The following is a 25,730-nucleotide window of genomic DNA, read 5'->3' as shown; positions in this document are numbered from 1 at the left end:
ACAATGAGGAAATTAGAGCTGAGGAGCAATGATTTGTATCAATATTCCTACAGAGGAAAACTTTCAGTGATTCTGACTTGTTAACGGTGTGTTTTCCCCCTCCCCGGCCCCTTCTCCAGATAACATAGCGGCCGAACTAGAAGCCAATCTTGGCCTAATCGAGGAGATCACAGGCTACCTTAAGATCCGGCGTTCCTATGCCTTAGTGTCTCTCTCTTTCTTCCGGAAGCTGCACCTCATCCGAGGAGAGACCCTGGAAATTGGGTAAGCCTGTCCTCTTGGCGTTCTGAGCTGTGGGCTTACAAATAGAGCGTGGGCTCCTTGGCTTGGTGTGTGGTTGGGCCAGGGGAATGGATGCTGTGGGCAGCGGTTGTTAAGTGGTTGGAGGTGTCCTCTGGAGAGCTCCATTGACTATTTGGGGGAATAAACCTGAAGCAGTTTGGATCGGAGTCTTCCAGAAGGTAGGGAACTCAGATTTGATCATAGTATGTAAAGATAGCCTCCCAGGCTCCCTAGTCACTCAGGTACTCACACATCCTTAAGAACCATTTCATTTTATGTAATTCTTTGGGGGGGGTGGGCAATGAGGGTTAAGTGACTTGCCCAGGGTCACACAGCTAGTAAGTGTCAAGTGTCTGAGGCCAGATTTGAACTCTGGTCCTCCTGAATCCAGGGCCGGTGCTCTATCCACTGCGCCACCTAGCTGCCCCCCTTAAGAACCATTTCAGTTCAGGTCAATTCAATTCAATTCAAGAAGCATTAATATGCCACATATAGAGATTAAAAGGGGGAATAAAGATATAGTCCATTCCCTCAAGGAACATGTGATCTGCCAAGGGGCAATGACATGTACACAGATAAGTCAAGATAAAAGAAGTGGGAGATCAATAAAAGGGGGGCACCAAGGAAAGCCTCATGGAGAAGTTGACCCCTGGCCTGAGCCTTGAAGTGAGTGACCCTCTGTGTCCCTCCCAAAGGTCCTTGTCCTCTCTGTAGACATGTGAAGTAGGAGACCTGGATCTGTGTGTATGCATAGAAGTATACAGGCACACTTCTCTTGCATTCCAAGTCTGTTGTTCTCCGAGAGCAAACCTTCCATCCGTATTGACCCACAGTCAGTCTATATGTAAACACTTATTAAACACATACTGTGTGCCAAGCACTGTGCAAAGCACTGGGCATAGAAAGGAAGGCACGAATATGGTCCCTACTTTCAAGTCAGTCCTCATGGGGTTTTGTGGCCAAAAACAAACATCCATTTGTAGTAGCCGGGTGGTACAGTGGTTAGAGTGCCGTATTTGGAGTCTGGAAGACCTGAGTTCGAATCCTGATCCAGATACTTACAAGCTGTGTGACCTTTGGCAAGTCACTTAATTTCTGCCTGCCTCAGTTTACTCATCTGTAAAATGAAAGTGATGATAATAGAACCATAGTGTTGTTATGAGGAGATGACATATGTGAAACGCTTTGTAAACCTTAAAATGCTATGTAGGGGGGCAGCTAGGTGGTGTAGGGACTCATCATCCCCTGACTCCAGGGACCTGAGTTCAAATCCAGACTCAGACACTTGATACTTAACTAGCTGTGTGAGCCTGGGCAAGTCACTTAACCCCAATTGCCCTGCAAAAAAAAAAAAATGCCCCTCCCTCCCAGGGTTATTGTGAAGGTGCCTGGTACATAATAGGTGCTGTACAAATGCTTGTTCCCTTCCCTTTCCCCTTCAGGCAGCTCTGTCAGACCCTAAGTTGCCTAGAAGTTGCTGTTCTGCCTCGGTAGAAGGAATTTCCTCACTGGCAGGCCCCTGTAGCAAGGATGTTGATGGGGATGATCATGATGGTAAATAATAGTGATAATAATAACTGACCTTATAATCCTTCAGGGTTTGCAAAGTACTTTAACTATGCCATCTCATTTGAACCTCACAACTCTGGACAGTAGGGGCTATTAGCATCCCCATTTCACACATGAAGAAACTGAGGCTAAAAGAGGTCAAAAGGCTTATTAAGAGTCAAAAGAGCTGAGTACTGAGGCAGGCAGGATTCAAATTCAGGTCTTCCTGACTCCAAGTCCAACACCATCCACTGCGCCACCTAGTGGCCCAGCGATGTTATAGGTCTGAACCAAAATACACAGTGCACCTGTGCACACATGCACATCCCCATATGGCTGCATGTGTACCCATATGCATGTACACACATGCTCCCACATATAACACACCCACCCAGGTTCTCTGATGCCTTGTCTTGGCTTCTCAGCGGCTGTTCCATAAGAATACTTCTGGCATAGTCTATATCTTGTCATAGCACCTACCGTGTGCCAGGCACTGTGCTGAGCACTTCACAGTTATTATCTCATTATCTCAAGTCAGTTGGCAAGCATCTACAGGCCTACTATGTGCCAGGCAGTGTGTTAGGCATCAAAGATACAGATACAGAAATGAAGCAGTTCTTGCTCTCAGGGAGCTTACAGTTTAATCACTGTCAGACCTGAACTTTAGGAAGCCCACGTTGGTGGTTGTCCGGAGGATGGAGCAGAGAGAGATGAGATTAGAGGCAGGGAGCCTATGGAAGCCTTCTAGGCAGGAGATGAAGAGGCTGGACTCTGGTGGGCCTCGCTTCCCAGGTGAGCTGGTCCAGGTTACCAGCCACCTTCCCCTGTGTTCCCCTCCACAGAAACTACTCCTTCTATGCCCTGGACAATCAGAACCTGAGGCAGCTGTGGGACTGGAGCAAGCACAACCTCACCATCGCCAAGGGGAAGCTCTTCTTCCACTATAACCCCAAACTCTGCCTGGCTGAGATCCACAAAATGGAAGAAGTGTCTGGCACAAAGGGCCGGCAGGAGAGGAATGATATCGCATTGAAGACCAACGGCGACCAAGCTTCTTGTACGTAAGATGACGGCCTCCGTGGCAGGGTGGAGGGCAGGGCCTGCCTATCCAGGAACTGTGCAGAGATGGTAGATACTGCACTGGGATTGAGATCAGGAGACATCTAGGTTCAAATCTCTCCTCTGCCATTTACTAGCTGTGTGGCCCTTGTGAGGGCCAAAATTTGATATACAGAGCGTTATTTGGGTGACTCGCCTTAATATTGGGGTCCCAGAAGTATGAGAGACTCTTTTAGGTTTAATCTCCCCTTTGAACTTTCCTTTTTATATATTCCTCCCAAGCCAATAAGAAAAGGTGCCTCTGAGGTTTAGTTCATAAAGGATCAGGTTTTATTACTTGGGAATTAATTAAACCACAAAGGTGAAACCAATTAAGGAAATAAAGAAGTAGAAATATAGATAGATAGTCTTAACTGTAAGCTTAGCCTTTGCAATCCCAGAGCATTCCCAATTAAGCTAGTTCAAAGGAATTTAGGGTTAAACTCACCAACCCCGGTCAGTCTACAGTTACTCGTTAGAACAGCAGTCGCCCAAAACATGTGCCACCACCAGATCCAGGATGCCACCAGACTGCTTGCCAGGCTGAAAGAGCGCAAACTTTTTAAACATGCCCTGCCTACCGGAAGTTGCCTCCCTTCCGGTGGCGTTCAGTTTTTTCCTCCCCCAAAAGGAGAGGTCCTTCTCAGTAGCATATGTAATCTCAGGGTGGGCCAGGTGTGGCCCCTCCCAAATGATTCGGCTAAAACTTTCGATATTAATTTTTACCACACCCTGGGAAACTCATTCCCCTTCCTGAAACCTCAGTTTGCTCATCTAATACCTGCCCTTCTTTCTGCCACAGAGTTTTGGCTCAGCTAGAATGAGATCCTGCAGTGAATCTTAGAGGGCTGTGTCAATATCTGCTGTTAATTACAAGAGATAAAAGCGGGGCAGCTAGGTGGTGCAGTGGATAGAGCACCCACCCTGGATTCAGGAGGACCTGAGTTCAAATCCGGCCTCAGACACTTGACACTTACTAGCTGTGTGACCCTGGGCAAGTCACTTAACCCCACTTGCCTCACCAAAAAAAAAAAAAGTTTTAAAAAAAAAGATAAAAGGATGGCACGTGGCTTGGGGGAGCAAGGATGCTGGCCTCACCCCTGAAAGTGGGAGGTCCCACTATGTGAGCCACGATGCCAGTGACCATCAGGTGGGGAGGCTTGGCCTCCTTAAGACAGTCTCGGCATTTGGTCAGCAAGCATTTATTAAGCTCTTGCTGGGTGCCAGATGCTGGGGATACAAAGAAAAGGGAAACCATTGCCCCTGTACTCAGGGAGCTTATACTCCGATGGGGGAAACAACTTGAAAGTTACGATGTACATATAAGATGTAGACAGAGCAGAGGGGAGGCACTGAGTGGTGGGAGGTTGGGGCAGGGGCAGGTACAGGTACAGGTACAGGTACAGGTACAGGAGGGGTACCCATGGAGATCCGGGAAGCCAGGAGAGGGAAGGGAGGGGGGCAGAGCATTCCAAGCACAGTCAACAGCCAAGAGAAAGACTTGGAGATGGTATATCATGGTTGAATCGTTTTCCCCTTCCTGTGCCTCAGTTTTCTCATCTGTAAATTGGGAAGAATAATATTTGCCCTGATGCCCTTGTGGGGAAGAGAATAAATATTTATGCTGTGCTGGGCACTGTGCTAAGCACTTCACAAATCTTACTTCATTGGATCCTCATAATGACCATGCATAGTTGATGCTATTAAGTATCTAGGACTGGATTTGAACTCAAATCTTTCTGACACCAAGACCAGAGCTCTCTCTATCCATTGTGCTGCCTGATCAAGGCCTGCTGGGCAATTGGTAGTCTTATCAAATTGCCTGGAGGGGTGGGAAATAAAGTGATTCCAAGACACACTCTCTATTCCCCAAGCCATATGGGCTGGAATAGGGAGAAGGCAGATTGTGGGAATCCCCGAAGGCTTCCTGGAGAAGGCAGCAGCAGCTGGGCCAGAGCTAGGGATGTCAAGAGGTAGGCTGGAGTAGGCAGAGCAGTGGGAGGGGACCCAGGAAGGAGGCCAGCCTGACAGAAACAGAAGGCAAAGTAAGTTCTGAAAGCCAGGCTGCCCCAAGATGGCGAGGGTCTCAAAATCCCAAGTAGACGCTAAATGATTAAGGACCAAACTTGGCCCCCAAGAAGAGAAGGGAGAAGATGCCTTCCACTGCCACTGGTAGAAATGGGGGTCCACGGGTGTGAAGCACTGTATACTTTTAGAGCTACTTTTCCTAAATTTAGTTTTTTGTCCTCTTTTTTTCCTTCTTTATTTACAAGGGATGGGCCTCTGGGAGGGGGTGGGAAATGGATACAGTGGGAAGTATAAGTGACATAAAGACAGAAGATATCAAGAAAATAAAAATGCCAAATGTTTTCTCTGAGAGGAGGGGGGGGAGAGGGGGAGAGAGAGAGAGAGAGAGAGAGAGAGAGAGAGAGAGAGAGAGCGAGAGAGAGAGCGAGAGAGAGAGAGAGAGAGAGAGAGAGAGAGAGAGAGAGAGAGAGAAAGAAACAAGGAAGCTTCTTGAGTCTTGGATCGACCCAGCATATGAAGGCCGGGTCCTCTGATGGCTGGCCTAAGCATGCTTCTTCACTGGGCTCCCCTTTCTCAGGGCCTCAGCTGCTAGGGAGGAATTTTCTCTTCAGGTGGGGCCCACTCACTTGGTCTTTAAGGACACCACAAGCCAGGGCCTCCATTTCTTCATGTGTGAAATATGGGGTCAGGCCTCAGTGACCTCTAAGCTTCTTTGCACTTCTAAACCATTGATCCTAGGAATATGAGTTGAGAATGAAAGTAATAAATAGCTAGCATTTCTGAAGTGTTTTATGGTTTGCCAAGTGCTTATATAGATATTATCTCAGTTTGTCATCGCTACAACCCTAGGCTGATAAAGTGCTATTATTATCCCCATTTTACAGATGAGGAAACTGAGGCAGGCAGGTTAAATGACTTGCCCAGAGTTATATAGCTAGTAAGTGTTGGAGGCCAAATTCCAAATTTGTGTTGTTTTTTTTGGGGGGGGGGGCAGTGAAGGTTAAGTGACTTGCTCAAGGTCACACAGCTGAGGCCAAATTAGAATTCAAATTTTTGTGACTCCCAGTCCAGTGACACCTAGCTACCTAATTAATATTAAATTCTTATTATGCTAATGTTAGTCATATTAACTTAATATTGCTATTAACAGTAATAATAAACATTCCATCAAATATAAGGTGTGAATAATAATAATAATTAATACTGTTGGGGCAGCTAGGTGGCGCAGTGGATAGAGCACTGGCCCTGGAGTCAGGAGTACTTGAGTTCAAATCCAGCCTCAGACACTTGACACTTACCAGCTGTGTGACCCTGGGCAAGTCACTTAACCCCAATTGCCTCACTTAAAAAAAAACCAAAACATTAAAAAAATAATTAATACTGTTGTCATTATTTCCATTTCTGTGGTGTGATTAAAAAAAAAACCTGATGCTTTTATACGTAGCAATCACCTAATAAATGTTTGTTGTATTGAATTGAAAATAATTCAGATGTGGTTGTATATATATAACCTCTATCAGATTACTTTCTTTCTTAGGGAAGGGTAAGGGAAGGAAGAGAGTGAGGGAAAAAAATTTGGAACTCAAAATCTTATGAAAACAAAGGTCAAAATGTCAAAACAAAACAAAACAAAATATCTTTACATGTATCTGGAAAATAATCAAATACTTTTATGATTAAAGGAAAAAAAAGCAAAGAATTTAGAAAGCTCTTTATCACCACCCCATGAAATAGGGAACAAAAGGCTCATATTCACTGATGGGGAAACAGACCCTCAGATAAGTGACTGCCCCAGGGTCACACAGCTAGGCTTTGATCTCAGTTGTCCTCACCCTACACTATCTCTATAATTTCAGGGGGTCACTGCTTTCTACAGAGACTCAGGGCCAGGACAACTTCCAGAGCCCCCCCACACCCCGGTTTTTCTGCTCATACTCTGTACCTGTATTCCCCCAGGTGAAAACGAGCTACTCAGGTTTTCTTCCATCAGAACCTCTCACGACAAGATCTTACTGAGGTGGGAACCTTACTGGCCTCCCGATTTCCGAGACCTCTTGGGATTCATGCTGTTCTACAAAGAAGCGTGAGTAGAAACATGGAGCTGGGAACCCACAAGGAAGCCGAGGGAAATAAGCAAGGGTTCACTGGTACTGCCCTCCCCCACTCCCCAAGCTCTATCATCAGGGGACTATTGTCTCAGCTCATTCCCTAATTAAGTGTTTGAAAAATAGGAGAAAGACAAGCGTAGTCACCTGTCCCATATTTGTTCATTACTCTTCTGGTCTTGGATTTTTGGATTACAATGTGACTTCCTTTTCTTCCCATCAATTCATGTGTATTCTCTGGCTTATTCATATTCATTATTTCTAAGAATGAAGCATCTATTAAGTGCTTACTGTGTGCCAAGCTCTCTGCTTAGTTCTGGGGATGAAAATACAAAAGCCAAGACAGTTCCTCTCCCTCCCCACCCCCACCCCCCAGGAACTAATAAGGAGGGGCAACCCATAGAGCGAAGTGGTGTCCAGGAAATTGGTATTTTGGTCCAGAAAGTTACCAGGATAGTGAGTGGATGTACCTCTTCTAGAAAAAAAGGGGCAGGATGGATTTGATCATGGTTCCTGATTTGGGGGGATGAGGTTGGAGAAATGACCTGGTATGGGATCCCAAGTCTCTGGCCTGGGAGGCAAGGTGGTTGTTGAGCTTGTTGGGGGAAAAAAAAAGAAAGAAAAGGTACCTTGGAAATGAGGAATGAAGTCAAGCATGGCTGAGGCCAGGAGAGGCAGTAACCAATCAGGACAGCAGTGTCCTGGGGCAGAAGTTCCAGAGGTGAAAGAAAAGCTTCCAGGACATGGAGAAACCTCTCTGGTTCAGGAGGCAAGGAGGCTATTGAAGGCTGGCTGTGAGCTTTCTTCTGGTGCACACAGAATAGTTCTTTCAACCATTCTCCAACCAGTGCCATCCACTTTTGTTTCCAGATTTTTCATCACAAAAAAGTGCTGCTATGAATATTATGGTAAATAGTGGGCCTTTTTCTGTCCTCTGTTTCTTTTGGGTATTGGCAAAATCTTCTATACATTCAAATTGTTCTCCAAAGCAATTGGCCCATTTCAAAGCTCCACCAACAATGCATCAGTGTCCCTACCTTCTCCCAGTCCTGCTAACATTGACTGTTTCCCAAGTTTGCTTACAGTCTTGAAAACTAAACTCCATCATAGGCTTCTGATTCAGAGACATGAAAACTTTGTGGGAGGAAGGGAATATGGGGATTTAAAAATATCTTTCTTTAAAAAGTTTAGGATAGAGCACCGGCCCTGGAGTCAGGAATACCTGAGTTCAAATCCGGCCTCAGACACTTAACACTTACTAGCTGTGTGACCCTGGGCAAGTCACTTAACCCCAATTGCCTCACTAAAAAAGAAAAAAAAGAAAAAGTTTAAAAGTCAGATGCTGGTCTTTTCCCTATCTAGCAGTGGTTTGTCTCTGCAGTTAGAATGGTTTGGAAGAATTGATGATGTTCAGTGGTTTCCAGTCATGTCCTGACTTTATGACCCCATCTGGGGTTTTCTTGACAGAGATACTGGAGGGTTTTGCCATTTCCATCTCCAGCTCATTTTACAGATGAGGAAACTGAGGCAAACAGGGTAAAGTGACTTAAACAGGGCCACACAGCTAATAAATGTCTGAGGAGAATTTGAACTTAGGAAGATGAGTCTTCTATCCACTAAGCCACCTAGCTGCCCCAGTCTGAGTGAGTTAGTCCTTTTTGAAAAGACAGCCTAGGGGCAGCTAGGTGGCACAGTGGATAGAGCACCGGCCCTGGATTCAGGAGGATCTGAGTTCAAATCCGGCCTCAAACACATAACACTAGCTGTGTGACCCTGGGCAAGTCACTTAACCCTCATTGCCTCTCAATGTCCCCCCCACCAAAAAAAAGAAAGAAAAAAGAAAAGGGAGAGTGCTAGAACTCCAGAGACTTGGATTCCAATCCTGACACTGCTGAGACTTGATTTTCTCATCTGTAAAATGGGAATTATGATAACTGTACCCTTCTACCTCAATGATAATTTTGCTTTGGTTAAATTTTTTTAAACAATTTTGCTTTTCTGCCCAAGAGAATGATTTTTGTGCAGGAAAGGACAGAAGAACAAAGTGAATAATAGGTCATAGAAACCCAGTATAAGTAGGGAAGAGAGTAAGGGATAACTTAGTTGATGGTATAGAGTGATAAGACTACAAATAGGAAGACCTGAATTTAAATGTGACTCCAGACACTTAGTAGCTGTGTGACCCTGGGCAAGTCACTTAACTTTGTCAGCCTTAGTTTCCTCAACTGTAAAACGGAGACGATAATAGCACCTACCTCCCAGGATTGTAATGGTGATAAAATGAGACAATTTGTAAAGCACTCTACTAACCTTAAAATGCTACATAAATGTGTAGTAGTAGTAGTAGTAGTAGTAGTAGTAGTAGTAGTAGTAGTAGTAGTAGTAGTAGTAGTTATTGTTGTTTGTTGCCCTCAATAAGTTCAAGTCACTGTAGCCAGTGATTGCCCAGCTGAGCTATTGTCAGTGACCTTTGCAGGATCATGCAGAAGGGGATGAAGTATTGCAGGACTGGAGAAGGACAAGTGTCTTGATTGTTTTTTAAAGGAAGAATTTGTCCACTGGAGGTCTGTGAGCTTGACTTGGTTTGCAGATTGTCACCTGAAAGTTCCACAATCTTCTTATTTGCTTTATAGAAGGAACAGAGTATAAATAAATAAACAGATAAACAAGCAAGCAAACAAATAAATAAATAAAGCTATCAACTTAAAAAAAAAAGAAAGAAACAGAGACTCTTATCTTCTTTTGTGTTTAGACACTTTCTTATACACTATTGGAGCTCCTTGTTGCACCAATTCTTCTAGATTACCACAGTCCCAGAGGTTGAGCCAGGCGTTCTCCACATAGAAATTTCAGCCTGGATGAATTGGGCAGCTGCTGGTTGGAAGCTCTAGATTCCAGCCAACATTCTACCAGGATAACTTATTATTCTTTGTGTTCCACCCAAGGCCTTACCAGAATGTGACTGAGTTTGATGGCCAGGATGCCTGCGGGTCCAACAGCTGGACCGTGGTTGATGTCGAACCCCCGGTGAGGTCAAATGATCCGAAGTCACAGAATCTACACCCAGGGTGGTTGATGCGAAACCTGAAGCCATGGACCCAGTACGCCATCTTTGTGAAAACCCTGGTCACTTTCTCTGATGAGCGGAGAACCTATGGAGCTAAGAGCGAGATTATTTATGTCCAGACCAATGCCACCGGTGAGTTGTTTCATGGGCTTGACTTCAGTCTGGTCAGCAAGACCACAAAGGGCAGGACCCCTAGGTTTGCAACCAATGTCAGTGCTTCTTTCCCTCCCCACCCCCACCCCCAATACCCAGTATTGTTTTGAGTTACCAACTGGCAGAGAAAAGTCTCTGTCCACAAGGGAGAGACATTTCCCGGGCTAAGCATGCTGGAATTTAGTCAGCTGAGGAACGTTCAACTTCATTGGAGACTTTTTGCCTGTTCATCATGTTCCTGATTTTGGTCATTGATAAAGTTCTCAACCTAAGAATGTTCCTTTCTCTGGAATGATCTTTATCTCCACGGAGTTAAGATGGCATGCTGCCGTCTTGTATAAAACTCTGATGTTCTGCTCTGACTCCCCAAGGAAAGGCTTCTTTACAAATGAAGATGGGGGTGGTAATTTTCATCCCGGTTTTTAAAATAGATTTTTTTGGATGCCTTTTGTTTTTGAATTGTAGGCATTTCTGGAGAGCTTTCCTGCTCCACATGAAATAAACCCTCCCATGTAGCAAAGAAAAAAATAAAAAAGAACAGTTCAATAAAGCCAACTCACCCAGTGACATTGTATGTAGTATTCCTTACCATTATCCCCCACAAATCTCACTCAGATACTCACCAGCTATGTGACCCTGGGCAAGTCACTTAACCCCAATTGTCTTAAACATCCAGAGCCATCTCCAGTCGTACTGATCTACATCTTGCCACAGGACCCAGATGGCCCTGGAGCAGAGAGTGAGGTTGCTGACTTTGTACAACCCTCCCTCACTTAAATCCAATTCATGGCATCACCTGATGTCATGGTCTGTTTTGTAAATGAAGGACAAACAACAACAACAAAGAAAAACAGCTGAAGGGAGGGAAAGATACTTCTTTTTTTTTTTCTTTTTCTTTTTCTTTTTTGTGGGGCAATGAGGGTTAAGCGACTTGCCCAGGGTCATACAGCTATTAATTGTCAAGTGTCTGAGGCTGGATTTGAACTCAGGTCTTCCTGAATCCAGGGCTAGTGCTTTATCCACTGAGCCACCTAGCTGCCCCCCCCCCCAAGATACTTCTTAACATCTTATCTGAGGTAAAGATTGGTCATTATAATTACTCAGCTCAGCATTGGGCTTCATTTGAGCAATGTTCTGGTTTATATTATTGTAGTCATTGTGTTTATTGTTCTCTTGTTTCTGCTTACTAAATTCTGCATCAATTCATGTAAGTCTTCCCAGGCTTTTCTGAATTCCTCCCATTTGTCATTTCTTAAGCCACAATAGCATTCCATTACATGTATAAACTAGTTTATTTAGTCTTTTCCCAATCAATAGGCACCCACCAATTTATTGTTACCACAAACATGCTGCTATTATTATTTTGGTACATATGGGGCATTTCTTTCTTACTTTTACCCTCTTGGAGTTTAGGTCTAGTAGTGGATCCTCTGGGCCAAAAGTTATAAATGAAGAGCTGAGTCATTTTTCACTCAATTCCAAAATGATTTCCCAAATGGTTGGACCAGTTCACAACTCCACCAATAGTGTATTAGCATGCCTGTCTTCCAGTAGCCCCACCTACCTTGACTGTTCTATCTTTTGTCATCTTTGCCAATTTGTTTTCTTCCTATTTGCAGTTCCTTCAGTCCCATTAGACCCAATATCCGTTTCCAATTCTTCATCCCAGATCATTTTAAAGTGGAAACCACCCTCTGAGCCAAATGGTAATATCACACACTACTTAGTGTACTGGGAGAAGCAAGCTGAGGACATCGAGCTCTACGAACTGGATTACTGCCTCAAGGGTGAGTAGTTTGGCACCTGCATGTATATACACATCCAGGCACATACATACCACTCTCTTAGGTCCCTCAATTTTTTACCTAAGGGTCATATTCACAGAGTAAGAACTGCAGAGCTTTAGAGTTTGAATAACAATAATAATAATAACAACAACTAAAATAGAGCACTTTAAGGTTACAAAGTGCTGCATATGTTTTATAAGCATATGTATGCAGACACTATCTCATTTGTGAGAAAGGTGAGGGGGAAGGAATAAGCAGGTGTGTTTGTGTGTGTGTGTGTGTATGTGTGTGTGTGTGTGTGTGTGTGTCTCACTATATCTCAGGCACCGTGAAAAAGCTTTATAAATATTAAGTCATTTAATATCGTCATTGTTCTCATTTTACAAATGTGAAAACTAAGAGATCTAGAGAGATTTGGTGACTGACCCTGGGGTCAGGTGTCCAAGGCAGGATTTGAACTCTGTTCTTCCCCTCTACCAGGCTGCCCCTTAGGTCAGCTACTTCAGGCTTCTCATTTTACAGAGGAGGAACCAGAGGTTCATTGAGGTTAAGTGGCTTGGCCAAAGTCATGCCGGTCTCAGAGACCCCTGTATTTGAACCCTGGTCCTCTAAGTGAATGTGGTATGTTTTCTACTCTACCCCACCACCATCAGAATCACAGATCTTTAAAATATGGAAAAGAGATTTCCAGCTGTCTAAAGCTTGAACCAAGTGGAATAAGTAGGTTATAGCTATGCTCTCATATGGTTGATTACTTATTCTATATCAATAAAGAGTGACTTCTGCCATTGGTTCTCCCTGTGGGATGAATGGGAGATCTTGCCTGCCAAGATCACTTTTTTTTGTGAGGCAATTGGGGTTAAGTGACTTTCCCAGGGTCACACAGCTAGTAAGTGTTAAGTATCTGAGGCTGGACTTGAACTCAAGTCCTCCTGACTCCAGGGCTGGTACTCTATCCACTGTGCCACCTAGCTTCCCCAATATCACTTAAAAAAAAATTTTTTTTTGGTGGGGCAGTGAGGGTTAAGTGACTTGCCCAGGGTCACACAGCTAGTAAGTGTCAAGTGTCTGAGGCCGGATTCGAACTCAGGTTCTCCTGAATCCAAGACCGGTGCTCTATCCAATGTGCCACCTAGCTGCCCCTTCCAAGATCACTTTTACTTGAGCCAATCTAAACGTTCCCCATTCTGTGCTTGGCAAGACCAAGGCGATGAGAGTCTTTCTTTACCGAAGGACTGCTGAATTGGCCAAGGGCAACATCTCATCCCCAAGAGGGATGCCCAAAGTATGCAAATCCCTTTGGTCCTTTCTCTAAAGAAGTATGGGTGGCCTGAGCTTACAGTCAAGATCTGAGTTTAGGGTTTGCTGTTTTACTGGAAATCACAACTGGCACGATAAACCCAGAGGAATCTGCTTATGCTCGTTAATATAGTTAATTGGGAAATGACTGCTTTTTTTTTTCTTTTGCGGGGCAATGGGGGCTAAGTGACTTGCCCAGGGTCACACAGCTAGTAAGTGTTAAGTGTCTGAGGTCGGATTTGAACTCAGGAACTCCTGAATCCAGGGCCGGTGCTTTATCCACTGTGCCACCTAGCTGCCCCGAAACGAATACTTTTAAAGTTCTTTACCCTTGTAAAATGTTGTATAAAGAACCGGCTCTAGAGTGAATCTTACATAGAATGGGAGAATCTTGGACCAGGAAGGGATCCCCAAAGTCACCTAGTGCAGTCCCCGTCTGAGACACAAATCCTTCCAACACCATTCCTGAGAAGGGAAGGGTCATTTGCCCTCTACATGAAGCTCTAGTAGAATGTAAGCTCTTTGGGGCAGCTAGGTGGCGCAGTGGATAGAGCACCGGCCCTGGAGTCAGGAGTACCTGAGTTCAAATCTGGCCTCAGACACTTAACACACACTTACTAGCTGTGTGACCCTGGGCAAGTCACTTAACCCCAGTTGCCTCACTAAAAAAAAGAAGAACGCAAGCTCTTTGAGGGTAGGAATTATCTCGTCAATGTTTGGATTGAATTGAAAACCTCAGTGAAGAAGAGCCTAACCAGTCAGCCTATTCTGATTTTAGACAACTCTGATTTTTCAATTATAAATCCAACAAACATTTAAGCACCTACTGTCTACCAAGTGGGTAGGGATCTCAGAGATCACCTAGCCTCATTCCCCTCATTTTGCACAAGAGGAAACTAACACCCAATGGAGGAAGAAGGGACAGCTTAAGTCACCTGGGAAATAAGTAGCAGAGCCAAGATTCAAGTCAGTGTCTTGACTCTAAATGCAATGGTCTTTCCACTATGTTTAAGACTCTGCCATGTCATTACTCGGTTGATCAGCAAGGTGAGTTTTATGAGTATTTTGTACCAACGGCTTTCTCATTAGAATGTAAGTTCCTTGGATAGAGCACCGGCCCTGGAGTCAGGAGTACCCGAGTTCAAATCCGGCCTCAGACACTTAACACTTACTAGCTGTGTGACCCTGGGCAAGTCACTTAACCCCAATTGCCTCACTAAAAAAAAAAAAAAAAAAAGAATGTAAGTTCCTTGAGGGCAGGGACAGTTTTTGCTTTCTCTTCATATCCCCAGTTCTTAGCCCATTGCCTGGCATATAGGAAGTGCTTAATTAAATGTTTGTTTGTTTGTTTGTTTATTTATTTATTTGCGGGGCAATGGGGGTTAAGTGACTTGCCCAGGTCACACAGCTAGTAAGTGTCAAGTGTCTGAGGCCAGATTTGAACTCAGGTACTCCTGAATCCAGGGCCAGTGCTTTATCCACTGCGCCACCTAGCCACCCCTTGTTTAGTGATTCATTGATGAGGAGTCCAAATACAATAAGCATCCATTAAAGTGACATATATTCATGTTGGAATACAGTGAGCATGCCCCAAGAATTAGAATGTAAGTTCCTTGAGGACAGGGACCCACCTTTTACCTTAGTACTGTAACGATTGGAGTGATTCCACCTGCTGGAGAGTTACTGTAAGAAAGCTCCACCATGAGGAGAAGGCATCTGAGGGTAAGCCATGCGGTCAGTTCCTTGGCATCAGGAAGTGACGTTTGCTCGTGGGTACTATCAAAGCTACCAGCCGATTAGCTTGGAGCTGTGTGTGCGTGTGGATGGGATGTTCCCAGTTTCACAGGAGGCTTCTGGGAGGAAGAAGGGAGCATTGGGTCCTTTTTGTTCCTGATCTCACCATGGCAGGTCAGATGATGGGGTCTCTTAGAAATAGATTTTTACCTTTCTCTCTGATCCTTAGATCCTAATGCTCTTTAATAAATACTTAAACACTTAAAGGGGCAGCTAGGTGGTGCAGTGGATAAAGCACAGGCCCTGGATTCAGGAGTACCTGAGTTCAAATCCGGCCTCAGACACTTGACACTTACTAGCTGTGTGACCCTGGGCAACTCACTTAACCCCCATTGCCCTGAAAAAAAACAAAAAAAACCAAAAAACTAAAACTAAAAAAACAAATAAACACTTAAATACTCTTGTTAAAGATTCTAATTTATTGGTGACCACTCATTAGATATTTTATAATTTTAGTTCCTTACAGTACAGTGACCAACACATGGGAAGTGCTTCATAAATTCTTGTTGATGGATTAAGTACCTGCTGAATGCTAGAGCAGATACAGAGTTTATCTAAGACCTAGGTCTTCACACTTCTCACTGTATGTAGTAGGATTAGATACAAATGCTAATATGCAACTTAACGTTACTCCTTATAGTCATACAAACCAGAAAGCTCCCTGTGGCCAGGTTGGTGGGAACAGATTGTGCCCAGTTGGGAGAATGGAACAAAGCTTCATTGAGAAGCTGACTTGGGCTTTCCACTCTAGGTAGGAGTCTGGAGCTGAAAAAGAGAGAAGGGGCATTCCAGACACAGGGGAAAAGGTCTCTCACGTTCTTCAGTCCAAATCTGTCTCCCTGTAACACTGTCAGCTGCTCCTGCCCTCCAGAGCCAGGCAGCACAAGTCCCCAATCCCTCTTCCACACGACAGCCTTCGAGTTCCATGAAGACCCCTGTCATGTCCCCCCCTTCCCCTCAAGACTTTTCCAGCCTAAGGGAAACACCCCCGGTTCCTCCATCTGTTCTGTGATGTGGCATCATTTCAAGTCAGCCAGTCTGTTGCCAGACACTGAGTTATGGACTGGAGATATGAAGAAAGGCAAACTTGCAAGGCCCTTCACTATCCCAGTGGCTCAAAGCTTTGTCTCCTTGTCCGCTGTAGACAGCTGTGGGAATGGTCACGTTTGGCCATTCGGACCCAACAGCACCTGAATAAGAATCCCTTCTGGGGCATCCCTAAGTAACCTTTTCTTGAAAATCTCCAACAACAAGGAACTCACTACCTCCCACAGTGGTCCACTCTACCATGAGATTGCTCTAGTTATTTAGGAAATAAGCATTTTAATAGTGGTTACTATGTGTCAGGTTCTGGGCTAAGCACTTTACAGATGTGATCTCATTAGAACCTTCTAACAACCCCATGAGGCAGGTGCTATTATTACCCTCATTTTATAGCTGAGAAAACTGAGGCAAACATAAGTGACTTGACCAGGGTCACAGGCCTACTAAATATGTGAAGCTGGTTTTGAACTCAGGTTTTCCTGACTCCAGAGGCAAAAATCTGAACAATTTAGGAGGCAACGAGCTGACTTTGCCTCTGTGGATTTTCCACCACTACTCCTCATTCTGCTTGACTCCAGAGAGCAAAGTTTGCTTCTTTCTTTCTTTTTTCCCATTTTTTTCCTTTCTTTGCAGAGCAATGAGGGTTAAGTGACTTGCCCAGGGTCACACAGCTAGTAAGTGTCAAGTGTCTGAGACCAGATTTGAACTCAGGTTTTCCTGAATCCAGGGCTGGTGCTTTATCCACTGTGCCACCCAGCTGCCCCCCAGCTTGCTTCTTTCACAGGACAACCCTTCAAATATTCTTACACTTGAAAACGGCTCCCATGTTCCCCTAAATTTTCTTCTCCTGATGAAACATCCCTGTTCCTCATACATTCTCTGATGGAACGAGGCTAATTGCAGAATGGAACACAGCAGTATGTATACTCATCTGTTCATAATCCATCCTGTGATCACTAGAAGGGAATGGGGCACGAGATTGGACAATGTGATTGTGCTCGTAGCCTAGTTGTGTATGTTTTCCTAGGGGAAGGAAAGTAATAGATCATTCCAAGTGATAGGGGAGGGTATGAACGCTTTTGAGGAGAATCCTTTACAGAGAGGGGCTTAAAGAATTGATGGCGGTGGTCTTAAAAAGATCCCTTTCTTGTCAATCGGTGAGTCAATTGGTGAATCAATCAACAAACATTTATTAAGCAGCTGAATATGCCTAGGGGTCAGCTAAGTGGTGAAGTGTATAGAGCACCAGGCATGGAGTCAGGAAGACTCATCTTCCCAAATTCAACTCTGGCCTCAGATGTTTACTAGCTGAACAAGTCACTTCTCCCTGTTTGCCTCAGTTTCCTCATCTATAAAATGAGCTGGAGAAGGAAATGGTGAACCACCCCAGTATCTTTGCCAAGAAAATCCCAAATGGGGTCACCAAGAGTCAGACCCAACTGAACAACAGCAACAAAGAATATGCTAGGGATATAAATACAGAAATGAAAAGAGAATACCTGCCCTCAAGCAGCTTACAGCAAACACATAATCACAGATAAATAAGTACATGATATATACAAATAAATATAGAATGATCTGAGGGCAAGCCATTGACAACTAGACTTGATGAGGGGGTTGGTGGGAATCATAAAAGTAACTGCTCAAAGGGGCAGCTGGTGGCACAGTGGATAGAGCCACCAGTATCATCCTGGGCAAGTCACTTGACCCCAGTTGAGGAAGGAGGGAAGGAGAAAGGAAGGAAGGAAGGAAGGAAGGAAGGAAGGAAGGAAGGAAGGAAGGAAGGAAGGAAGGAAGGAAGGAAGGAAGGAAGGAAGGAAGGAAGGAAGGAAGGAATTGTTGAGGCCTTTTTAAGTAGGGAGAATTTGAGTTTGAGTTCTCAGAAGAAGAGGGAGAAGGGGAAACAAACAGCCTGGGCCAAGACACTAAGGCTTGGTCTGTCTCCCACTGTCAGGAAGGTGAGTGCTGGGCACCATTGTGAAGATGCAGTTCAGTTCACCAAACGTATATTAAGTACATACTGTGGACCAGTCTTGGGGGATGCAAAGATAAGAAGTAATTAGTCTCTTCCTTTAGAGATCTTACATTCTACTGGTGATGTGACACAGACATGAGCAAATGTATACAAAATGTGGTCATCCCACAAAATATTGTCATCCTGGAAGGTTTTCTGAAGGAAACTAGAGATTTGGTAGGGCTAGGTAGGCTGACTTAATGTTCTAGATTCTGTGGTGTCTAGTCCTCAACTTCAGTCCCTTGACAGTGAAGTTGGTGTGGCTTAGTGGAAAGAACCCAGGATTCAATTACAAAGTCTGGGTTCAAATCCTGCTTCACCACTTAATCACTTATGTGACATTGACCGAATCTGCTCACTGTGCCTGCTCTTGCTCCTTTATAGAATGAGGGGACTGGATCATGAAGTAATCTGCAAGGATGGTCCCTTCCAGCTCTAAGCTCTGTGGCTCCTGGGACCTGTCAGAAAGGGTTTTCTGATGAGTTGGGATGATCCCTCTGAGCGTCTCTCCTGACTCAATCCCTTTAGGTGAGCACCATCCCATGCTGACTTCGCCTCTGGTCTGGGCTTCTTTGCAGGGTTAAAGCTGCCGTCGAGGACCTGGTCCCCTCCCTTTGAGTCTGAAGATTCTCAGAAACACAACCAGAGCAGCCACGAGGACCCTAATGGCGAGTGTTGCTCTTGTCCGAAGACCGACTCCCAGATCTTGAAGGAGTTAGAGGAATCTTCTTTTAGAAAGATGTTTGAAAATTACCTCCACAACGAGGTTTTCATCCCCAGGTGAGACACACCCTTGCCCGTTAGCACCTTTGGGAGGATTGATTTGGTTCTGAGCCCAAGGTGGGCCTGGAGAATGACGGGGGTGTCATTGAAATGAAAAGTTAGGGGCCTGTTGTGTGGTACGAGAGCCATGAGTTATTTTCTAATTAACACCAGAGGCCTATTCACAGTAATGGGGGGGAGGGCGGGGAATAGGGAGAAGGGCATTGAATTCTGAGCGCCTTGTTTAGGAAAGCCATTGATAAGCAGGAGAGATCCAGAGAAGGGCAGTCATGATGGTGAAAGATCTCAAGATTATGCCACTTGCCAATGGGGTGAGGGCATTGGGGATGTCTGGCTTTGGAGGATCGATGGATGAAAAGGAGCATACTGGGGCGGGGGAGGGGGTGGTCTGGAAAGGAACAGGAACATGACAGCCGCCTTCCAGAATCTGAAAGGGTGGAACGAGGGGCAGTGGGTGGATGTTGGAGGGGCAGGTTGAAACTTGGTGTAACCATTCCTAAATATGAGGGCTGTACGGTAGTGTTGCCCTGGGGGACGGTGGGTTCTCCTTCCTTGGAACTCTTCAAGAAAAAACTAGGTGACCATTTGCCAGGTATGTTGTAGAAATGATTTCGTTTAGGTACAGGCTGGACAAGGTGGCTGCTGAGGTCCCTTTGATTCTGATATCACGTGATTCTCTAAAAAAGAAATTGTCTTCTCTTCTTCCTCAATTCCCCAATACCTCTGACCAAACTTTTAGGAGAAAAAGGCTTTGGAAGAAAATTCCTTCTCTTCCCTCTTCCCGCCCCCCAATCCCCTGACAACTTTCTAGTTCTTGTCCAGTTCATCAGGATTATCTGTATAAATTCTCAAATGGATACTTTTCTGGGGTCAAATAGCTTATCCTTTAGTTACATTCGATAAGCATTTATTAATCTCCTACTGTGTGATAGGTGCTAGAGATATAGAGACAAAAATGAAACAGTCCCTGATCTCAGGGTACTTTCATTCTACCTGAGGGGCTCAAAGCCAGAATTCTACTATGCCTCTACTTCCCCAAATTTCCCACCTCTCCTCTTCTTGAGAATATCTTTCAAGTGCAGAGATTCCTTGAAATGCATGTGGTATGACCGTATCTCATCCAGCCCCTATTTCAGGGCTGTAGATGTGAGTCAGTAAAAACTTTTGCTCAACCACACCACAGCCTATAAGTTATCTGCAAGGAAAGGCTTCCTAGTCATTACTTCCTGGTTACGTTGCAGATAGCAGGTCTCTGGCTGTGGTTGACTTTTTTTTTTTGGTCATTTTTGGCCAAGCAAGTTCTTTATTTCAACAACTGTTGCAAGCAGAACATTCTTTTTCTCACCCTGATGGATCAACTTGTTATATTTTATGGAGGTCGGCATGACCATAGTACATTCCCTCCAAACAGCTTCACCCTCTGCGGCCCAACACACCACCACCGGGTGCCAGAGTCATCCTGCACTCGATAACATTTTTTTCCCTTTGTGTGGCTTCCCCAGTACACAACAGTGGCCAGTCCTGAGGGTGCACAGCCACTTTGCTTTGTTTTCTAAGGCTGCCAGACTCCGGTGCTAGGAAACGTGGTATGGTCCTTATGTCAGAACATTCTGTAGAAGAAGCCAGTGCTTGGTGTTGGACCTGCTGTCCGTCTCCAGCATTGTCCCCTGTAACACATACCAGTTCATGGTTAGCGAGGCCTGGTAACCATATTGCAGCAGCCACTAGATCTCTTCTTCCTTGGCCTGCATCCAGAGGCAGAGCAGAAGGTGTGGATGATCTTCTCTGCCCATTTTCCACCATCCCTCTGAGTGACGAAGGGAAACTGTGGCCCATCAGCTCTGTGGCCCATATGGACGATGAGGGACATGGAGCTTTTGTGACTAGGAATTGGTTTTTGTTGTTGTTGGGGTTTTTTTGACTAGGAATGTTTATGGGGGCCAATCTTGACCTTGGGGAGTCCCGGAAGAAAAGAAGGAGCAGAATGTGCTGGGAGACTCTGGAAGGGGCATTTTCCTTCCTCACCCCATTTTCTGGTCTTTCTTTTCTTCATCCTATGGCCCTGCCTCACCCTGTTTCTTCTCTTTCCGTCACCTCTTTTCTCTGCCTTTCTGGACACCGTTTCATGCAAGGATCAGTCAAATGAGCTGGGGACGTTTAGCTCGGAGAAGAGGAGACTTGGGGGAAGTGATTAACATCCTCTGCCGTTGGAAGGATTGTGGTGCAGTGGGACGGGCTTCTTCGGGAGGTAGTAGGTTCTCCCTAATTGGGGCTCTTTAAACAGAGGGCCGATGACCCGTGCTGTTCTTCGTTAAGCCAGTGTGATCTGAGCTCCCTTTTGAATCGAAACTTCTGTAATTCTCCTCCAGCCAGGTTTGCTGCTGTGAAAGCCCCTTTCAGCTCTTCTTCTTCTTCTTTTTGGACTACACCCCTGGAACTCATAAGGAAGCCCCAAAACACACCATGGCATGACATGGGAGACAGGGAGGGGGAGTCTTCCTTCTGGCAACAAACACAATTCCTGTGGGTTCTCTCCTTGACCAGACTCTCTCAGCCTCCCCACAGATGCCCAAACCACTTTCTCCTTATAGAATCCAGCAGAGGCTTTGGGCCTGGACTGCCCCCACCCCCTCCACTCCTTTTCCTCCCCTCCAGCCTCTCTGCCACATCATTGCAAGACTTGGTTCCATGAGGAGAGGTTTCCTCATACGTTTGAAAATGAAGAAGAGGAGAGACTTATTCTTTCCTATTGAGGCATCCGTAGAGACATGGGATCTCAGAACATAGAGATGGAAGCGATCCGAGAGAATATCTGATCCATCTCTCATCTTATAGAGGAAGAAATGGAGGCCCTAAGAAATTATGACTTGCCGAAGGTCACACAACTGGGAAATGATAGAGCTGGGATTTGAACCCAGGTCCTCTTGACTCTGAATCCTGTACCATTTCTAGTCTGCCAGGTCCCCACAGTCCCCACTCCTCTCTCAGGGCTGTGAGGCCTAGAAGGCCGTGTTTCTTTCTTTTTTGGAGGGGGGGGCAGGGCAATTGGGGTTAAGTGACTTGCCCAGGGTCACACAGCTAGTAAGTGTTAAGTGTCTGAGGCCGGATTTGAACTCAGGTCCTCCTGACTCCAGGGCCAGTGCAGTATCCACTGCACCACCTAGCTGCCCCCGAAGGCTGTGTTTCTTAACAGCTGGTAATGCTTGTTAGAACAGACCAATGCTTCAGGGAGTGGAAACACTGGAAATATTTGTATCTGGAGGAAGCCCAAATATCATTCCTTCAAATTCCATTAATCACAGATGTAGAGAATTATTCATATTTAAATTCATCTTGATATCTTTCTATTTTCCAATCACTTTCATTTCCCAGTATATCCCTGCTACTCCCAGAGAGTCGTCCTTTGTAACAAAGGATTTTTAAAAAGAGAAATAGAGGGGACGGCTAGGCAGTGGATAAAGCACCGGCCCTGGATTCAGGAGTTCCTGAGTTCAAATCCAGCCTCAGACACTTGACACTTACTGGCTGTGTGACCCTGGGCAAGTCACTTAACCCCCATTGCCCCGCAAAAAAAAAAAAAGAGAGAGAGAGAGAGAAATAAAATTGAGAAAACTAACCAACTCATCAGCTATATAAGTCTGATGCCAAATGACAAAAGGACAACTTCAAGATGGCGTGGTTTAGTGGTTCAGAGTGCTGGGCCTCTTACCTTTTAGACTTACTAGCTGTGTCTTTGGATAAGTCAAGTCGCCTCTATCTTCCCTTGGCTCATTGGGAGAAGTCCTGGTGCAGAACAATCCAGAGATTCTCTGTTTCTGACCCCAGGCCTTCTCTGCTATATTGCACTGATAACTTCAGTGGCCAGTAGTAGGCCCTGGAATCAGGAGCACCAGAGTTCAAATCCAACTTCAGACACTTACTAGCTGTGTAACCTTGGGCAAACCACTTCTAGCCTCAGTTTCTTCACCTGTGAAACGGAGATAATAATAGCACCTACCTCCTAAGGTTGTTATGAGGATAAGATGAGAAATTTGTAAAGCACTTTGCAAACCTTAATGTATTATGTAAATGCTATTTATTATTATCATTGTTATTATGATCACGTAACTCACCTGCCTTGTGGTGGTGGTTGAGGCCTTCCTGGATCAACATCATCATTGTTTCCTTTTGAATTAAGCACATTAAAAAAAGAGCATCTCCCTCCACACAACTGAACACAATTTGCATTTCATACCACTTGGGTTCTTTTTTTAAGTCGATAATAAATTCCACACATTACTTTCAAAACTGCCCCCGCTTGCATCTGCTCCCTTTTGGATTTCCTTCTGTTCCCTTCTGTGCATTTAAAAAATATGTCAAAGCCCTCCCTCCCTTCTCTTATTTTGGGGGCATCAGCACTGCTACTCCCCCCTTCTTCTCAGGCATCCCTCCAATTAAAAATCCAAGAGAAAGAAGAGGGAAAAAATAGTTCTTGTAGCAAGCCAATATAGTCAAGCTAAATGAATTGAGACCGTGGCTGTGTCCCAAAATGGTGTCTCTAGCTGCCTCTCCGTTAGGAGATGAGTGACCGGCTTCATCATTTCTCCTCTGGAGACATGGCTGCTGGGGGCTGGGAGGGGGACAGAAGGGAGTTGTTTTCATCTAAGCGTGTCCCCATGTTGCATCGTGAGTCATGCCCCTTGTTGGGAGCAGTACACGAACCTGGGAAGAACCCTTGTAGCTTCCTGTGCATTCAGAGCTGCCAGTCGGGAACACTGGGTGAAGGGAGACCCCGAGTGAAATGGATAGAGCCCCGAGCTTGAAATCAAATCCCTACTCATGACATAGACTTGCTGTGTGATGTTGGGCAAGTTGCTTTCCCTCTCTGAGTCTCAGCCGCTTCCTCTATAAAATGAAGGACTTGGGTTAGACAGTCTCCCAGGTCCCTTCTAGCTCCACCTCCTATAAGCTGTGGTCCCGGTGAGCAAACTCTCCTGCCTTGGAATAAAAGCACGGGATATGTAACTGAAGAAGTTCAGTCTGCCTTCAACATGGTTGATTTTGTTTCCACAGAAAAGCACCCTCAGGGAATGGCGCTGACGACTCTAGGTAGGAAGTGAGCCTCTTGCCCTCCCTGTCTTGTCCTGCCCCAACCCTGCCCTCCTAGCCCTCATTTGCTTTCTGGCCTGCAGGAGGCAGTGGATGGCGGGCGGGGAGGCTGATGGACGTTCATGTTGCAAAATCCCTCTAGTGACTTGTTGTGGGTTTTAAATGTGCATTTGCATGTCCTGGCGCTGTCCTGCAGGGGAGCTTCCTAAACCAGCCAGGGCCCCCCCCTAACACTTGCTCCAAGGCGTCTCCTTTGCAGCTTTCTCCTAATGACAACCCCGCATGAATGGCATCTGGGGTGGGGGGAGGGGGGATGGAGAAACCAGCTTCACTAACACTTAAACCGGATGTACCAAGTCATCATGGAATACCCGCTCTGTGCCCAGCGTGTTATTCATGCACCCCTGCGTACCTTCCATTTAAATCAGGGTCCAACCCAACCTTTTTCAACAGCAATCAATCAGGAGACATTGATGAAGCACCTACTCCATGCCGGGCCCTGTGCTAAGCACCAGGGATACAAAAAGAGGCAAAAGACAGTCCCTGCCCTCAAGGAGCTCACAGTCTGACAGAGAAGCAACAAATAGAGACAAAACAAGATATATAGAGGATAAATAGGACACGATTAATAGAAGGAAGGCACTGAAATTAAAAGGAGTTGGGGAAGGTATTCTGTAGGAGAGGAGATTTTAGTTGGGACTTAAAGGAAGCAAGGGAGGTCAGTAGTCAGAGTGGAGAATGGGAAAGGTTTCCAGGCATAGGGGACAGCCAGAAAGAATGTCCAGAGCTAATCAGCTCCAAGAGAGGCCGGGTGAAGGTCCCAGCAAAAGTTTCTGCAGACACCAGATTTGGGAGACGTGCATGTGGATTGGCTGCCTTAACTCTTTCAGCCACAACAGATGTTTGTGAAGCTACTGGCGTGTGTTGAGCCCTGTGGTCAGCCACCGGGGGTGATGGAAGGTTTAGATAAGAGGTAGATGACCTTGTCTAGTGGGGGTGGGGGGGGGTCAGGGCACAAACATGAATAACTGTAATACACAGATTGATAAATGACATGATAAGGGAGAGGTGGAAAACAAAACAACATTGGGGGAGAGGGTGGAAGGAGAGTTGATGGTGAGAATGCTGGACTTTTGTCAATGCAATCTTTTGGGCAGAAAAGGCTGGTTTAGTTTTAGGGGAAGCAGAATTTTGGGGGGGGGCGGAATGTGTGTAGTTTTTTATTAGAAGGTAGCTGTTCATTCAGAACTGGCCTCAACTGTGATTGGATGACTGGTGAGACAATGCCCAGGCTACAGAGTCCTGGATTCTCTGAAAGGGATGGGACTTCCCCTCAAGCCCCTCCATGAAGGAGACAACCCCTCCAAAGGGAACCCAATGCAAGGAGTGTTTCATTGAACCAAAGTGGAGTCAGAGCTGGTGCATCGGGACTGTTGGAATCAACCAGCATCCCTTTCTCAGTGGCCTCAGTGGCTTTATTTTTCACGACCCAGCTATTGTTCCCTTTAACTTAGTTCAGTTGACTGCTGGAGGCCTGAATTCAAATCCCATCTTTGAGGTTTCCTAGTTGTGTGTCCCTGGATGGATCCCCTCACCTCTCCAGCCCTTTTCTGTATAGCAGAGACGCCTGTCTCCCTTGG

General features: G+C 45.4%; 1 protein-coding gene across 2 annotated transcripts in view; it reads left to right on the top strand.

Moving 5' to 3' along the window:
• Nucleotides 1-25,730, top strand: part of INSR (insulin receptor) — a 155,280-nt gene that overhangs the window by 108,609 nt on the left and 20,941 nt on the right. For both annotated transcript variants that reach the window (XM_043977823.1, XM_043977822.1), the window contains exons 5-11: nucleotides 120-264; nucleotides 2,673-2,887; nucleotides 6,913-7,039; nucleotides 10,007-10,260; nucleotides 11,901-12,068; nucleotides 18,798-18,999; nucleotides 24,055-24,090. In XM_043977823.1, coding sequence (XP_043833758.1) covers nucleotides 120-264; nucleotides 2,673-2,887; nucleotides 6,913-7,039; nucleotides 10,007-10,260; nucleotides 11,901-12,068; nucleotides 18,798-18,999; nucleotides 24,055-24,090 — 1,147 coding nt within the window. The remainder of the gene's footprint in view (nucleotides 1-119; nucleotides 265-2,672; nucleotides 2,888-6,912; nucleotides 7,040-10,006; nucleotides 10,261-11,900; nucleotides 12,069-18,797; nucleotides 19,000-24,054; nucleotides 24,091-25,730) is intronic.

Source organism: Dromiciops gliroides, chromosome 1 (assembly GCF_019393635.1).
Source record: "Dromiciops gliroides isolate mDroGli1 chromosome 1, mDroGli1.pri, whole genome shotgun sequence".
Classification (NCBI taxonomy): domain Eukaryota; kingdom Metazoa; phylum Chordata; class Mammalia; order Microbiotheria; family Microbiotheriidae; genus Dromiciops; species Dromiciops gliroides.
This window is presented reverse-complemented; position numbering and strand designations above follow the sequence as displayed.